At 31.5% G+C, this 18,642-nt stretch overlaps 1 protein-coding gene across 1 annotated transcript; it reads right to left on the bottom strand.

Annotated features, from left to right (window-relative positions):
- Positions 1 to 1,563: 1,563 nt before the first annotated feature.
- Positions 1,564 to 2,767, bottom strand: LOC135133057 (uncharacterized). Its single transcript, XM_064061308.1, has 2 exons — positions 2,156 to 2,767; positions 1,564 to 2,104 (listed from the first exon to the last, which is right to left on the bottom strand). The coding sequence occupies exons 1-2, from the start codon at positions 2,662 to 2,664 to the stop codon at positions 1,591 to 1,593; spliced, it is 1,023 nt and encodes a 340-aa protein (XP_063917378.1). The 5' UTR covers positions 2,665 to 2,767; the 3' UTR covers positions 1,564 to 1,590.
- Positions 2,768 to 18,642: the final 15,875 nt, after the last annotated feature.

An 18,642-nucleotide genomic window follows, 5' to 3' on the forward strand; every position in this document is an offset into this window, starting at 1 on the left:
GAAGCGACTGATGCTTATTGTTAATTAAAACGACTTTTATAGCCCATTCGTTTCTAAAACGCGACAATAAAAATAAAAATATGTGGAAACGACGTCTACTGACAAAAATCTCATCGAATCGAAAACCGGAAAAAATGACATCTGGTATTTGATTATTTCGACGTGCGAAAAAATCCAGTGCTTTGGTGGAGTTATCGTAATGCAACAACATTTTTTGTTACATGTGTTGTTATCCTTTTTCTGCGTGGGCTAAATTGCCCATAAATTGCGATAAGTCGTCAAATTGATACATTTCACCAAAATAATTTTAGTTTCTGGGAAGCATACCGATTAAGATTATTTTTTTCGGATCAATTAGTGTAATGGTGTCAATAATCGTTAGATTTTATGTTACGGTTATTGTCAATAATATTTTCCATTTAAGTAGGTATCCGATAATATTGTTCCTACTCGTTTTACTGGTTAAGCGAAGTAATATTTTTTGCTTAGTTGCTTAAAGGCATGTTTGCGAGCAATTTCCATACTATTTTCGAGATGTATATGAGAGAGGAATTGATGAAACTTGCTAAACAACAAGAGTTTAAAATTGAAGAAATCAATTTCCTCTAGGTTCGTCGGGTCGTTGGCAAGGTCGTTCGTGCTATTTAAACTTATTAAATGTAAAAATGTTGGAAAAAATGTAGACTCGTGATCTGATTTGATATAAAAAACAATATACCTACTGTAATTAGATTACATCTAACACTCTGTGATATATTTCTTCAGCCTTAGGACTTAACCTTGTTTGTTATTAACGAATTCATATTAGTAATAACAAAAACATTTTTTTTATGGATAGCCGCAAGTCTGTGAATCACGAAATTATTAAAAAAGATACACTTTTTAAAGGATAGATAGAAGTTAGGCGTTGAACAACATAAACAGTTTGTTATTAAATATAAAATATTTTCTTGATTCTGAAACAATGTTGCTGAACTACTTAATTAATAATTGAATAGATAAGGATTTATCAATGACTCACTGAATACAGAAATATTTAATATCATCTAAGGAATGTCTTTAGATAATATTAAGATTTATATGAAGATGTCCGGCTAATTGATTAAATGATCTACTAGTGAAGTTTCGTATTTTCAGTGTGCATAAACTTTACAAAAACAATATAAAATACATATATTTAAAATAAGAAAGATGGAAAACTGGTCAAATATTAAAGAGTCCATTTCGTTTTATTAATCTTGAAATAAATTGCATAATTTACATAGGATCATTTTGACGAAATCCGATTTAATGTTTCACAATTTGTAGAACAAGAAAATGTGGGTTCGACTTCGTCTGCCCGTCTGTTTGTTGACAATTTTATTAGATAGATTATTGCACTCACATGTCACATGATGTCAACTGACCAATCAAACGCGTCAATATTTGTAAATTCAACCAATCAGCATACAATTACGTGATAATTGCACACTGTGCAATTACCACTACCGATAATTATCACTAGCCAGATGTGCCAACTATAAGATAAGCAAGTACCAGTTAATTGCAAAAAAAAACAAGAGGTTACTAACCAAATATTTAATTATGAAACTAAGAATTGTAATTAATTATGGTACAGTTGTAGTAATTTACAGGGGTTTGTGTGCTTGGTGAAGTAGTAACTATATTTTTAGACATTTGTACCAAAGCAGACGGTGCGCAATTTGTGGATTTGTTATTAGACTCTTCCATAGCCGTTGAGTTGGCGCGTAATTTGTCAATCATTTGATAATGATGATCTCCATCGAGCTGAAGGTATGGTTTGATGGAGAAAGTATTGGCATGACCGGTAATCTTTATAAGCTGTTCTTCACCGACTCCCGCTTTTGCAAGTTGCGACACTGCAGTTGACCGTAATGAATGATTACTAATCTTCTTTTTCTTTATGTCGATGCCTATTTCTTCTGCGGCGGTTCTTGTCCATTTCCCCATTTCATTCCTTCCAACGGGTGAATTTTTGAACCATCCTACAGAACTAGGTTCTCTCCATGCAGGATTTGGCGTTAAAAATAAACGATCGGTGGTTATATGTTTACCTCTCTTGCTCAGCATTTTTTTGTAGAGCCTTAAATAATAAAATAATTATTATTTTGTATTTGAAACAGTATTTAATTACCTAACAGGGCAAATTCTAGGATCTGTGGTGTTTGTTGCAAGCCATTTGCTGTCTGTTAATTTATGGCTACCTCCTTGAGCTGTTTTGGAAAAAATACAATTGTATTCTATTCGCCCCGTAGGCAAACCACAATTATCACTTTCTTCCTTAAAATGTTTGATAGTAACGTTAACACCTTCACATCCCCTCCAAGCTAATTCTAATCCAGCCACATAAAAAAACATTTTCTGTAAACCATCTGGCGTGTCTTCGTTATAAATCTTTAGAATCTTGTTGTATTCTTCTAGAGTCAAAATTGAGGAACTAGTTTTGCGTTTTTCCGGTTGTATTTGTAGGTTCCGGCGTTTTGCGTCGCGTGCATTTCTACTACCCTTGAATTCCAGGTCAACAAAAGGATCAAACTTTATACCAAATTTATTGAAATACAGTTCTTGCAACTGCTTTGCCGTTACATTCCACATCGTTTTTATTACTGCTTCTTTGTAGTCATTACCATCGACTTTTTTCATATTGTACCCCCAATCTTTGAGGATGAATGCTAGTTTTTCCGTGGAAGTGTTTCCATCAAAAACATATTTGCGTTCACCGCAAAACTTCTCAAATTGCCTCCAGATTGAATTTCGTGAGTTCTTCGTATTTAGCGGCGTAATGTTTGTAATAGAATCATCAATTTCTTTTGGCGTGTTACGACCAAAACGAAAATTGGACATGGTTTTTTAAACCCACACAAATTTTGCAAAATGGCTGTTCTTATTTACTTGCGTCGCCATAGTATCGCACACCAAACTACTTCGTAAATCATTATAAAATTATTTTTAAAATGTTTGTTCTTGCAATAATCTGTTGAATATATTGCGTGCATCACAATGAAATCGATAATTTTGAACAACAATAATCTCTCATGCTTGTTGCCTAAGAAAAATGCACTCGTGCTAAAGCACTCGTGCGTTTTCAATGCAACAAGCATTCGAGTTATTGTTGCTCAAAATTATCGATAACATTGCGATGCACTTAATATATTATAACTGATAATTTCAGAAACTAGTTGTGAAATTGTAGAATACTTTAAGAAGATTTTGACTGAGATGGTAGAACGCCCAAAATTTTTATAATACATATCCTGTACAAAAAAGTGACGAATTACTTAAAAAATCTATCTAAAAAGGCTATAGGTCATTATTATGAACAGTACGTTCATTACTATTTAACTTTATCGTGTATTACAATCATACAAAAATTGAGTTGAGATTTACAATTGTTGAATAATATACACACAATTTATTTATGTATTCCTCTCGAAAAGTTAATGACGTCATCCTAAAAAATCATTAAATAACTATTTTACGTGTAATTGTAATATACCCTGCAAATAATAAGAAGCTAACCAAAATTTGTCGGCTTATCCCCACCAAAAGCTTGGTGACGTCATCGTAAAATGTTCAGAGAAATCTTAATATGGGTTATCGTAAAAATAAATTTAAATGTCTCTTCACTTTTTTTCAGAAAGACTCAATTTTATTATGTTGAAAACGAATCATTTAATTTTACTCTAAATTTCTATCTAATATTTATGTTCATATACTCTGCGAGTAATATGCATACAAATTTGTGTCAGATGCGAGTAAAAAAAATGTTTGACAATTTTTTCTCAAAATCGTATTAAATTACTATTAGTGGTCTAACGTATATGTAAACTATTGCAAACGTATAATATGTATTTCTTTACGTAGAATAACTGGACCATGAAAGTAAAATTATGAATCAAGATTTTATTTTTCATTCAACGGTTTACTCCAAAAACACAAAATTCCAAACTATAATAAAAACAAAATACTATTTTACGTTGATCTAAGCAAGAACATAGTGGGTAGGATGAAATATTAATTGCTTTCTATTTTTATCTGAGTTTAAAATATTAACCGTTTTAAATTTAAAAAATAAACAATTTCAAGCATACGCTCGGGCATATCCTGCGGTGTTGTTAAATCGAATATTATGGTTAAGGAAATATCTATTGTTCTCTTTTTATCTAAAATCTCTTTTCATAATATTATTAATGAGTCTGAGTTTCTTAGGATGAAACACCCACTCTTTTAGGTCGAGCTATCGTGTAACTTCACAAAGTTTAATGAATGAACTGTCGTCGCTTTTGTAAACAATTGCGAGTACTAATGGTTTTTTTCAATACTTTCAGTATGCTATAATAATCGGTGCTATATTTTTTAAATTGTGACCACCCTGCGAGTTCTTCTTGCAAATAAAAAATCTCTTTCTGTGCAATGATCCATGATATATATTCTTAAAAAATTTCTGAGCAATGTGTTATTAGCAGTTATTACGTTAATGTACTACAGTACGCACATTAGATGCGACATAGTTGTCCTCACAAAAAAGTTGAAACTTATTTAATTTTTACAGACAGTGAAAAATACAAGAAAAGCAACAAAATATGATCATTTGTAAAAAAAAGTAATAATAAGATAAATTATGTATATTCCAGTTTTTAAATGAGTAGGTTTATAATACCTGTATACGATATTCACAACTTGCTCTACAGAATTGCTTGGAGAGTAATTTTGAGAAATGTGTTGACGGCGAGCTGCCACCAATTTTGCTTATGAATGCTTCCATGCAAATTAATACGTTAATAACACTTTATAAAGATGTAAATTTCGTTTTACGCATACATACTGTCCTTGATATTCTCTACAGATACTCCACTTACTATTTGTAAATTCTAATATAGAAGTATATGGTTTACATAAAAACATTTTTTTTTTTCAAAATAAAACCGTATCGATAATTATAATAATAATATTTTATGTCATAGTCCAAGTTGTTAAAAAATGTACAGGAATTAAAAAGTAAACTTCTTTATGTTTTGTCAAAATGTATGAGTCCAGAGCTGTATTTGGGCTTGTTTTGACAGTTTTGAACGTCTTGACGCATTGGTGATATTAGGAATCGTCCTATTTTATAAAAAGGAGATCACTGGGTTCTGTTCTGGTGTTTGTAGATTCAAGAAATTCGTTCAAAACCTTTAGAAACCTAATTTTTGAAGCTTTGTTTTATGATTTCGATCGTTACCTGAACACTCTGGACTCGAAAATATCAAGACAACCTTCAAGTTTAGCTATAAATAATATTTTGTCAAACTTTTTGAGTTCCGAGCTATATTTTGGCATCTTCTGACAATTTTGAACGTCTTGAATGTTGAAGATTTGCCAGATAGATAAACTTAATAACGTTAAAATTTCGCGGACCTACAAGAATAGAGACTTTTTATTCTGACTACAATTCCAATTACCCATTTCCGTAAAATAAATACTTAGTGAAAAATAGCTTATGCTAGAAGATTTTGAAAATTATCCAATCATAGTGTTGTTTTAAGTACCTACTGTAGAATCATTAAATTGTTCCGATACATTTTCAGATGGAGGATAACTTGGAGCCTAAATGAATGGTCTATATAAAACTCGATTTTAAAGTATTGTCAAAGACGATTCCTAATAATTTGAAGGAATTGGCGACCTAAGAATCGTTTTATTTCAATCTAGCGTAACACCTTTAGTCTTATTAGTGAAAATTGTAGAAAAAAAATGCAGAAGCAATATTTTCATTGTTTATGCATAGTTTGTTTTACCCATTTTTGCATTGTCGAATATATTGTGCCCTTTTAATAATATCACCAACGTCTGTACCTGTAATAATGAAGCTAGTATTATCAACACAATTTAATATTTTCTTTACCAATTTTAATAAATTATTAACACAAATATAAAGACACTTGACCCAAGAATTGATCCATAGGGTACCATTATACCATTATAGTGACTGTATAAAGAATGCGTCTAATCATCCCCATCAACAATGTGAAGACATCCCCTCAAAATTTTGTATATTAAGCATTATAAAATAGTTGTGACTTATGAAACCGCCTTGAGTTGTCATCGTTATTATTTTACAAAAATATTTACTCAATATTCGCTATATGTTTGATATAACAAATATCTGGCGCACATGCGAAGCAAATGTGTCGTAGCTGTGTGAGTAAAATCGTCTTGAGGTCTGTCCGCTGAGTTCGAGTGAGATCTACATCTGTGAGTTGTCATCCCATTTTTGTTAACAATATTTGTTCTAAAACATTGAATTTGTTTGATGGTTTGACTTCAGATGTGAAGGAAGTTCCGTCTAAAGAAGTTTAGATAATTATTTTTTCTTACATTGTGACTGGTATTACCTTTATTGTTTAATCAAATTTTGGAAAATCAAATTTTATAATTTTATACTTCAAGGTCGAGGGAACTTCAGTCAATTTTTTAGACATTATGTATACAGAAGAAAACTTTCCGGATATCATAATCATAGTTGACATAGTTTAACCGCAATAAATTTGTTTAATGAATTAGTTTTATTTTTTAATAAGATATGAAGTATTTAGGCAACCAGTTATACACATACGTCTGGTATTTGTCGTGAGTCCTTAGGCATTTAGTAAAGTGCAAAACTGAGGCAGCACGTTTCCATGACCTAATTCGACCCTATAATTATTCATAGAAACCCTGTACATTCATTTTGGAATATACAATGCAACAATAATCGTAACGTTAGGTTTTGCAAATGTTTTAGCGAAATTAAAAGAACAGTTGCTGAGAAAATAAAAAATCTATATATCTTAATTATACATTTATGTGCTTGAATCCTGATACAAGGAACAAGATCTGAAAAATAAAACAACTGTAATAATCTATCGAGATTTGTATTTTTTAAGAAAAAATTATTTTATATTTTTTCTAGATAACATAATTAACATTCTTCTGACGGGAAATATAATCATTTTGTAAATACAGTGCAACACTAATCATAATGTTATAGGTTATAGTTGTACAATGTGATACCAATGAGTAATAACAACCGGAATTTCGAGAAAATAAAGATAAATCAGGGATTAAGAAACCATCAGCTTTTCTGCATATTTCAAGTGAGATTTGCTTTCCAAAATTTTAATTGTTCATATTTTGGAAGGAATGAACTCAAATAAAGTTAGAAGTAAGAGTGGATTAATAAACTACAGATGTAGAAATATTATATATTTTGCACATTTTAAATAGGAATTACTAAGCAAAATTTTTATATGACATTTTATATTTTTTTGATGGAGATTGAGAATGATAACTTGGTTAGGGTTTTACCATCTACACAATAATCCTAAAATACACCTATATTTTGACAACAGTCTGTTTAGTAGTTTTGAACATTAACTGCTTGTCGACAACATAGGAGCAGAAGGATGGTAGACAGACAAATATAAGCAAAAGATTTACTTTTACGAACTATGAAACTTCGAAAAAACATTAAATTGGTCCCTAACTTTCTTTTGTAAACACCTTTTTTGGTTTACTCCTTTTGAGTAAGCTGCGAGCTTATTAAAAAAGCAGTTGTTTTATTAATTCAGACACGACTTTGGGACGAATCTTATATAATTTGATTTGTGCAGAAAAAAATGCAAATTTTAAACAGATAAAAATAAAAGTGTCAAAATGGTTTTTATTCCAGAAGACTTTACTTGTAGCAACGTCAGTAAGAAAACATGTTTTTTTTTACTGTTAGTGTAATAAAACATCTGGAAAAATTTTAGAATTATTTCCATATGTATATAAAATAGGATACTGATACCATTAAGATACGACAACGGCATAACATTATTCTGTCGTTAAAAGGATGTGTCAAAAATTACCATGGCAACGCCATTGAAATGCAAATTTTAAAACGATGTTCTTAATATAATAATAACACATAAAGCTATGTAGTCAATGTGTAAAACAAATATTTTTATAACAATTAGATTAAAAAAAAAACAAAGTCCCAAAGAGTAACTTGACATTATAAATTATAAAATGCAACAGTGTTATTTTTTTACGATATGTTACACTGATTAATGGTCTCTTATTTTTGTTGCTTCGTTTACTGAACTTATGTTATTGAAAGGGTCAATGATATTTAAAGTTGTTGACTTGTTTCTGCAACAAAAAAAAACTTCAGATGCCTCCCATTATATTACTTAGAAGTCATCATTTTCTAAGGTCGAAATATAGACACTTCAATTTCAACCGGAAAATTTTAATTATACAAAAGTTTTTTGCCAACACCTTCCATCAGAACCTGAATCTGGCGGTCATATTAGATTTTCTTTTAATTATAATAATTAAACGTTTACATTGCATCTGTTGATGGCGAGCTGTCTAATCAAGGACAACATTCCATATTTATCTCCTAATACACTATAAATGAAAAAGTTAGTAAACAAAATTAATCCTCGCTCTTAATTCAAATTTTTAGTTCAGTTTTCAGTGTTTTGACAGGTCTTATCGCTAAGGTTAAGCTCCAGTGGTGATTAAAAACAGTACAACAGCAACTAATTAAGGAGGATTATTAGCAACATTTAACTATTTTTTGTGGAGATTATTCTAAAAAAAAAAAAAACTGAAAAAGGATACAGACCAAATACAAAAGTAACTACCTAATTGGCAACGCAACGGGCCACCTACGGCATCAACCTGCCGACTGTTGCGTAATTTTGAAACCTCCTAGGCTTATTATCTCTGATCAGCTAATACACCGAGACGAATTATATCTTTCAGTAAGATAGTGTACTAATGCTATTTTTAAACCACTCTTACTGGTTTCATCAACGTTAAAATTATACACCTAACATAATTCGTGAATTGTAAAAATGAATTAATTAGCACTTTCAGACAAAAATACGGATTTTATCATTTTAAAGGACAGAACACGATGAGAGCATCAGCAAAATTTAAGGTAAATTTTAATTTACTTTTTTCTTTACGAAAGGATTATAGTGTCGACTGCAGAAAGTCCAAAAGCACCGACGAAAGCATTAAATATGCAATATGAAAGCCTGATAAATTCGTGATATTTATGTAGAATTTCCAATTTGTTTTCTATACAAACTTAAGAAGGCAATTAGTTATTGTTATTTTTATTTTTGGGCCGCATATTCACGTTAGCCCACCATTGTGAATGTCGACGTTCGAACCGTAACAAAAGCCCCAAACCGCAGCATATTTTTTATAAAGTTTATCTCTGAAGAAGTCGTACTTTGACCCCTACACACACTCATTTTTAAAGTTCCAGGTATTATTTTAGTTGATAATTAATTCTTTGGCGGAACAACGTTTTGCATTTTGTTCTTCCCACGTTGACACTGACCTAGAGCCATCAGGTCATAATGAAACGGTGCCAATCTTAATTTGGCAAATAATATTTCAAGACTGTCTTAAATTGGAAAAACATGTTATTTTGGTACAGACGTGTAGAGATAGGAAGACTGCCTACACACTAAAAGAGAAATAAATCTTTTTTTGAGGTCCCTAAGAAAAAGATATTAATGTAAGTTAAAGTGGTTGGCAAAAAGCTGTGTCAAATTTATTTTGATACATTTGTTGTTGTAAATTTGGATTAGGATAACAGCTTTTAAGCGACTCTGTTAGCTAATTAAAAATTCGCATACTTCTGATATCCACCGGGCTACCAAATAAATTCATAGATGACTCAGCAGTCCAGCGCTGAACTCATCATTCTACTAACAAGGACTGCCGTAAATTTCTTAGAGAGTGCTTGGTAATTTATTGTATTCTTAACAGTTTAACAGGCAATTTACGCTGTTTTTCCACAATAAGCTATTCGATATCAAGGTCGTTTATTCATCCTTCATAAGAATTCTACGTGACTATGAACACTGTAAGTTTCAAACGTTGCCTCAAAAATTTACAATAAGTATACCTATTATTTAAAAAACAAAAAACTAAAAGTTGGAACAAACATTTTCTGAGATGGAGTTTTTGAAATATAGATAAATTACACGGATAAATTAGATTCAAACGTTATTCAGGTATACTGGACACAGTGGGTTTACGACATTGAATTTTTCACTACCCTTGTCAACAAATAATTCAGCTTATTAGATAGAAATTTATAACACCATCCCAAACTTAAATAGAGGCTATTTTTTATATTTGGCTGGCACGCTTCTCTAAACAGGGTCGGCTTATCCTTCGCGGTGTAAGTTTTTAAGATCCTCTTTAGTTTGTTCATAGACGACGGTATTCAAAAATTCAAAACATGAAAACCACTATATCTCTTGTAGCAGTATGCTATGGGTGTCTCTACTTAGTGTTTACTGTCCCTACTTGAATACATTTTAAAAGAGTTATCAATTAAAGAGTTACATTATATAAATTTTATACATTTGTATCTATAGATTCAAGTTTCTGTATATTTTTCTTCAAATGTCTCCAAGATAGTTAAATGTAAAGTTAACCCACATTTAGTTTGCTTGAAGCAAAGGCTATCGAGAGAAGTCTTTGCAGTGATATTAGAATTTTGCTCAATCGTTTTACAAAAGTTAAATTCTGGCACTTTTTCTGATATCAGTTAAGCACCGGTAAAGTTGAAAATTTCACAGCTTGTGTTATTTTTGTATAAACTAAAATTTTGTGGTGTGATTATGAAGGTTTAGACGGATTGTAAAAAGATCTCTCTAGTCTTCAACAAACATATATAGGTGTTATATTTTAAAGAATTGAGACTCATAAAAAGGAAAGGGCATAATCATTTAGATAACTTTTTTTTTGTTCATTACATTTTATATATTTTTAACCCACATATACCCCTATTGGTCCTGCAAATATATTTTTTCAAAGAAAAACAAGTTTTAAATGTTAGACTACGTACTGAAATTTTTAAAATACGTCCCTGGCAAAGCATTCTACCTGCTATTGCCACACTGGACACCCTGGACGACCGAATATATATATTATATTCTTTCCTCCATGGGAGACATACAGGGTATTGATCGTTAGCGAATAACGACCTTTGTCATCGAAATTTTGGTCAATGTCACAGCCACCGAATTGAATGAAGTGACGTCCAGCAAATTTTAAAAAATTTGAAAACCACCCCCTTCTGAAGTGTGCATGTTACGCTACTGACTGACGGTCCGTTATCAGATTCTGATGACTCACCATCTTGAACTTAAAAAAATCCATCTGTAACAACCTTTGTTCTTCAACGCTAGGTAATAGCAATCTCACACTCAGTGTTTATTTATATTTATACATCGAAAGAATGTGACGTAGAAATTAGGTTGATTTGAATGAGTTTGTCTTCTAAACACGCAAGACTAAAATTGTTAATTAAATCACAATCAACAAAATGTTCTGAATATTATAATTTTTATTTTATCATTATTATATAAATATATACGTGCGTATTCTTCACATTTTCCAGAAAATAGGGTGACTCGTTCTTAATTTGACCAATAAAAAATTTCTGACGACGTCATCAACATGGATAATACTAGTCACAGCACAAAAGAATTGTAGTCACAGCGTATTACCAGTACAAGAAAAAACAAGGACACGTATATCAGCTTGGATTGGTGCAGTGTAACTAAAATTAACAGTATTGTATTCCCAAAATTTTCTGAGAAAATGGAGTGAGTCGTTCCTGATTTAATAAAAAAAATAAATTGACTCATTCATTATTTTTTTTTTACCCACCTGTTTAAGCAAATTTAAAAAATACATATGAATACAATGATAAATCGCAAGTAAAAACTCATCATATTTTGCACATTTTGGGTAGAATTTATTCGGCAAAATTTTTAGATGACGTCATCAATTTTTGAGGGGAATAAACAGATATGTTTTGATTAACAATTTACCAGGCCTAGAATAAATTCAAAACGTCTACAAGATTTAAAAATATGCAGTTTTGCAATTCTTGATTTAATCAATAAAATAAGTTGACTCAGTCATTAATTTTTTGGGGCACCCCGTATAAACAAATCTAAAAAATTCTAATGCAGTGAATTAATAATTCTGTACTATATGGGTTTTATCAGAATTTATGGAAACTACTCTTTTTATAACTAAATATTTAGCTTGTTAAGTTAGATTATTTTTCTTGACACGACAAGAAGGCAACACTTGTTAAAAAAAAAAAAACTAAGTACATTTACAAACATAACAAATGCTTATAAAACAACGTACCTAAAGGTAAATAAAACTGCCGTCTCTTCGACGCTCTCTTAAACCGAGTCATTATCTTTGCTAGAACCTATGAAATTGTTTCAGTAATTTATACAGCGTTTTTACAAATGATTTTAAGGGCGTAGTTGGCCATGGATTTCAAAAATCCCGCTTCGCAGAAATTATACCCCATTATGACTGTTGTTACTTGTCATTAATGTCAAGTGCAACTTTTTTCATCTGTCATTTAAAGTCATCGCTTTTATTGTTCTAATGTTTTTCACGTGTGAATTACAGTAAATGTAGTTGATCCAAGCTCAAAACAACAAAACAGGCGTTTTCGAAACTCTTGGTGCTTGCGTACGAAAATTTTGTTTTTGCGTTAGGAAGCGAAGGCAGTGAAAATGGTTTATTCTGTTGAACAAGACACCTTTATTGTTATGCCTTATTCTCGTAAACGGAGAGTAGGTGTAACCGCTTGTAAGCAAGGATATCTGGCGAAATACCTTGATTTGCACATTCAAGAAACATCGTTAGAGGTTCACATTAAAGATGCAATCAACGGATTTGTTCGATCTGGCAGTGTCAACAAAGGGAAATCTCCTGGTAGACCTTCAGTATCTGAGGAAGTTGTTGATTATTTGAGACGAATTGAGCGAAATTCACAAACATCTTTGACAAGATTTCCTCAGCAGTCAAGAGTTCCCGTTGCAACATGAAATTGAACAATGGCTCCAAAGTATTGACGAAAGGATGTTACAGGATATTTTTCATATTAAAAAGAGAGTGAATATGTGCCTTGAATAAAATGGTGAACATTTTCCACATTTATTGTGAAGCTTAACCAAAATAAATTTGTTTCTTTTTGTTGTAATGAATTAGTGTTATTTTTTAATAAGATATGAAGAATTTAGGCAACTACTTAGATGCGTGTAGTATCTGTTGTGAGTCCTTGGGCATTTAGTAAAATCTGCATAAAGTGATAAGCGACACACCTCCATGACCTACTTCGATCGTATAATCATTTATAGAAACCAACAAGAACAGAAGCTGTACTGGATATTTAAAAAATACCGAAAGTACAATTGACACGTATTGACTTATAAATAAAAAGTCCCAAAGAGATGTCAGAAGTTACTTTTATTGTAAAGAACTGAAACAATGGAGGTAATTTAAAACCATTGATTCTAGTTGCACGGCCATTAGGTAAATGCATATACCACATAAACCTTGGATGATTCCCCTGGTAAAAAGTATCACCATCAGAGCATCAGAAATTTTTTCTGACATATCCTATACATTTATAAAATTGATCGCAGCTTCTAAGTTGAAAATATATTAATATACAACCATTTATATTTATGTAAAATATATTATACAGAGAGTTGATACAGTTCTACACAAAATTCATATTCCATTAAATGGTGTTTTCTTGAAAAGTCCTCGAAAAGCTCAATTTTATTTTTAAAATGACACTATTTCGTCAAATTTCTTTTTTCCACTCGCATATCTAAAATGTGAGTTTAAGTTGACATCTTGACGGTGTTAACTTAGAAATACTGACACGGGCTGTGACTAAACAATAGTTGAACAAATACTTCATGATGCTCATGACGTTAGATATTATTTTTTGTAAATGTCAGAGTTTCGATAAATATAGTTTTAATTTGAAGTCGTAGAAAAAGCTTTGTACGTAACACATTTATAAACTTCTCTAGACACTCTTTTTTAAACACTCCCTCCGCTCGTGGTTAAATAAACTTGTGTCTAAAGAAGCGTTTAGAAAACTTGTCACATAATATACTACTCCTATTTTGTAGGCAACCGTTTTTGCACATTGACATTATCAACAATTTTTTTAATGGTAGCCCAAACTTTTGCTTTCGGATTTTGATATACTTTTTATTACTTAAATGGTCGCCGAAAAAAAAGTGGCTCCTTACATAAGCATCTTTTTGAGAAAAGTCCTATTACAGTTGGAAAAACAAAAATTCGATTTATTAATAATACAATTTGAACCGAAGTTCTACAATAAAGCAACAACAAAGCTACCGTCAATGTCACCAACCATTTGGCACATACCAGCACGTGTGTAAACATTTTTAATTGTCCTATCCCGTATGATACTTGCCATTTCTTTTCGAATTCGGTTCTTGAGAGATCATTCAAATTGTTTGGTCTATGGCCTGTCGTCTTAAAAAATACAATAGACTTGTCCAAGAATTTTTCAAGAAAGCGTCAATTAACGAAATTATGAATTTTGTGCGAAATTTTATGAACACTCTGTATATAAAATCGACGATCGCTTCTAAAATTTCCGAATTAAAAATACTTTTTATTAGACTTTTTCTCAAGAAAATATGGAACGCTTCGTACTCCATAGAGCTTTTATTTTCAAAGTCGTTCTTGTATTTATGCAAAATAGATATATTACATAATTATATATAATTACTTCTATATACATATCTACATTTTCCCACAACCACATACAGAATTCAATTCAGATAGCTATCAAGGTTTCTTCTTTTCCATCACCAAATTCTCTATAATTAGCTGCTCAGTTACCACTGCGTGCCCATACATGCCCAAAGGTATCTCGCGACAGAATAAAACCTCTAAAATTGTAAGCTTTTATTAAAAGTGAAAGCCTGTATCAGGTTCAAGTGCAAGGCACTTGTAATTTATATGTTACGTGATCAATTTCACTTTTAACCGTTCCGACTTCCACAACTTGCGTTGCATAAGTCGTAAACTTGACTTCCATGCAATGACAAGGTCAGCTCTGAAAATAGGATGCCGTCTTCAGCGATCGTTGAAATCTCTGCAATAGTTTCAGCATTTTCGCTCCTTAGAGTCCGAGGCAGCCGCCTGCAAGATATGACGTCATAAAACGTGCAAGAATCCTGGAGAGCAACTACCTTTGATGTCCTTAAATTAAAAATAATTACAGCTTGTTAACTAAGCGATTTAACGTAGTGAAACGTTTCATGTTATTTTTGATCAGATATCATAAATTCGTCACTTCCGGCGTATGCGAAGACACGTTTTTTCAGGAAGACATATCGTAACCTCAGCAAATTGAATTAGCAGGATATGTTCATTTTTACTTGCAAATTATGTTCTCATATTGTAATTATGCATGGTTCCTTCAAGCCTATTTTTTCCACGTCTGAACAAATTAACAATTGGTGTAATTGTCTTCAGTTTCCGTTGGTGATTCGGTCCGCTCCAACACCCTTGAAGGTTTTTCTGGAATTTAGCGCTACATAAATTCTGCGGTCCAGACCAGATGAATAAATCACAATTTAAGAGGCTGATACCCATCTGACCCGTTGGAGAGGACTTAATCCTAGCCTGCTAGAACCCTGTAGATAAATTTACATGAGGATGCAGTAGAAGTTTAGTTTTACATCAGGTTTTTCCTTCTCGATGTCACAAAATACAGTTATAATGTCACATAAGTTAGACAATTTTTTCGTGTGGTACATACCACTGGTGGGTGCATAACACTTTCGGAATTTATTGTTCTGCTATACAGTTATTGTTATTTACTAATAACCGATTGTATCTGTCCTACTTGAGGATTTTATGCTAATTCAATGACATTCTTTGCAGTCTTTATGTTGATAGCAAAGTCGTGTTGGAAGGAAGAAAAAGAGTTGGGATTTACCGAACTGTCTGGAACAAAACAAATGGTTCCTCTTTGATAGTAGTGACGTTTCTATTTCCAACAACTTCACAGTGTGCCGAAGAGTTCTTTTGATTTACGAGGATGACTCGACAGACCGTAAATTACCAATGATATAGTTTGCCAATTTATTGGCCATCATAAAAATAAAAGACAACATATGTTTCCCAATTACTTATCTAGCTAATTTGCCAGCACCACAAAAACGTTTAAAATAGCTATTCATAAATCATCAGAATCGATTACTTCACTGAAATCGTTAATTTAATCGTTTTTATGGCAAATTTAAATTCGCGAGAATCTGGGCCAGATTCTTGTTTATTGCGGTTAACAAACTCCGTTTTGGGAATCAAAACAATGAAAAAAAGTCGTGGTTATCGTTCAAGTGCAAATTGTTGCGAACAATTAGCACAAGTGCTCTAAAATGGGCAAGACCCTGGACTTAGGTCAGGTAAATTTTGGTTGCAACGAACTTGTTTAAGTGGAGGATTTGCGGTGCACTTGCCATTTAAAAAAAAAGAGAAAATAACAATAAATGTTTCAGGGTTGAGGATTTCCGCAGGGGTCATTCCTCGAGCTGCTTATATTCATGATTATGTAAATTCAGGCCAAGAATTCTGTTGAGACTAACTGGCTATTACTTTACGAGATGACACATTATTTTAAACGGGAATTATGTTGTTGATGAATTAATTTATACTGTGGACGTGACACCGTAGAGGTACAGAGGCGTTGAACTAGTTTTGTTCTGAGCCAAAGGCTTAATAGTTTAAAAGAGCACATAATTACCTAAAGCTAGATAACATCAGGTTTATAGTTACATATGAAGATGAAAAAAAAAAACTATGCTAATTGTGAAAAAACACAAAGACTTTGATTAGTAGCCACTTTAGATCCATTGTTGATTGTATCATGCTATGTTGTAATTTAACAGCTACCAGCTTCCTAATAAAATTTTCACTCGTGGTGATGATAATAAATACATGTAAGTCACGATGTAGGTATGCTGTGTCGTTGAAAATAAGAATGTCTGGAATTCAAGTTACAGTTCTACAGCAATAATTCTTTGTATGATTTGCACCCAATAAGCACACTGCAGGTGAGTGCATCGTGAATCAGTTTATCTAAATAAATGTTTACCGCATGAGAGAACCCAGAATTTTTATGTAGGATCAACAGATACACATAAAATATGTATCAGATTTATCTAGCTGAAAAGAGGCAGTGGTAATAGTATTAGTATGAACTTTTAAAATTCGTAAAATATTTCGAGATTTGCAACATTTGTAGGAAGTCAACGATTAAAAGTATCCAGCTGAGTGCAAAGGTATCCTTTTTCATCAGATACGTATGCATGGAACTGGTTAAATATATCGTGATTTTGAAATCTATGATATGCATTTTTTTCATACTTACCTTCATTAGTAATAATGAATAATTTCTTTTAACGAAAATTAAAGAAAACTGGTTACTGTGCTCTCTTGCTTTATTCTTAACCCTGCTCCTGAAGATGCCACTTATGAAAGTGTGCGAAACGTTTAGCCCAAAACTCAATTTACACGGTTCCAACCCGGAAAACGATCATGTATTGATTCCGATCGTGAAGACCTCCGAAATTAACTTTAGAAGTGATCGGATAAACTTTAAAGTGCTTTATTGTGTAAACGATATTCTTAAAATACATCTCAAATTTCAGAACAATCAATCTAGTAGTTTGTGACATTACTTACTTAATAAAATCACCCTAAAAGAACACGCAAATAGTAGATAATAAACAAATGGAAAAGAGAGATCTAATTAATTGTTCACGTACGAACTATAAAAAAATCGAGAAAACATGGAACCCATCCGTCAAATAGACCCTAATTACAATATTTTAAAAGTAACCAACTGTCAATTTTAATAAATTTTTAAAGTTTTTTGTTTGTGTTTTTGTTTTTTCTAATTCCTTATGTCATTTTATGAAAATCGTAGTAAAAAGTAAACAGTAATTGCACTACTGGCTTCTGTTCTTTCCCCAATATATTAAGAAAAGCTCCTTCCACAACACTTAATTCGTTAAAATACGAAAAATAGTGAGATACTGAGAGTCTGGTGCAAAGTAATTTTTTTTTTAATTTTAGAAAAGTCAATCAAATCAAAAATTAATCTATATAAAGAAATATAAAAATCTTACAGCAAATAAGTATGTTAAAAATTTTAGTAGAAGCAACTAGCAACAGGTTGCTTTTAGTGATAACTTAACTGTTATTATTTCATTTGTTTAATTAATTTTTGCTAGATTGCAGATTCTGTACAATAAAAAATTTCCTTTATCTCAGGAACTACATAATAAATATTTAAAAAAATTTGGTAAAATAACTAATAAATTATTTCAATTAAATAATAACGCAAAACTATTGTACTGAATAGTAATTTGGCGAAATAAGTTATCTAGTATGTTTTGTGTATCTTATAACAGTGATAATAACTCACTAGTACAAGTTACATTAATTTTTATAAAATTCCAAAGTTATTGCACACAAAATAAACGATAATAATTAGAAATTAAGAGTTGGAAAATTTAGGTCGTCATTTTGTGACATTTGTTTAAAAATACATATATCAATTACACAACACATTAACGTAAATTATTTCTTATTTTTGTCTCATTTACTAAAATGGGTTGTTTTATTCCGAACCCATTACTTATGCGTGTGGTTCACAAATATTTTTGACATGATTAGAAATAAATTAGCTGAACTAAC

Source organism: Zophobas morio, unplaced genomic scaffold (genome assembly GCF_036711695.1).
Source record: "Zophobas morio isolate AGI-343-1 ecotype UQ-CSIRO unplaced genomic scaffold, CSIRO_AGI_Zmor_V1 ptg000021l, whole genome shotgun sequence".
Taxonomy (NCBI): Eukaryota; Metazoa; Arthropoda; class Insecta; order Coleoptera; family Tenebrionidae; genus Zophobas; species Zophobas morio.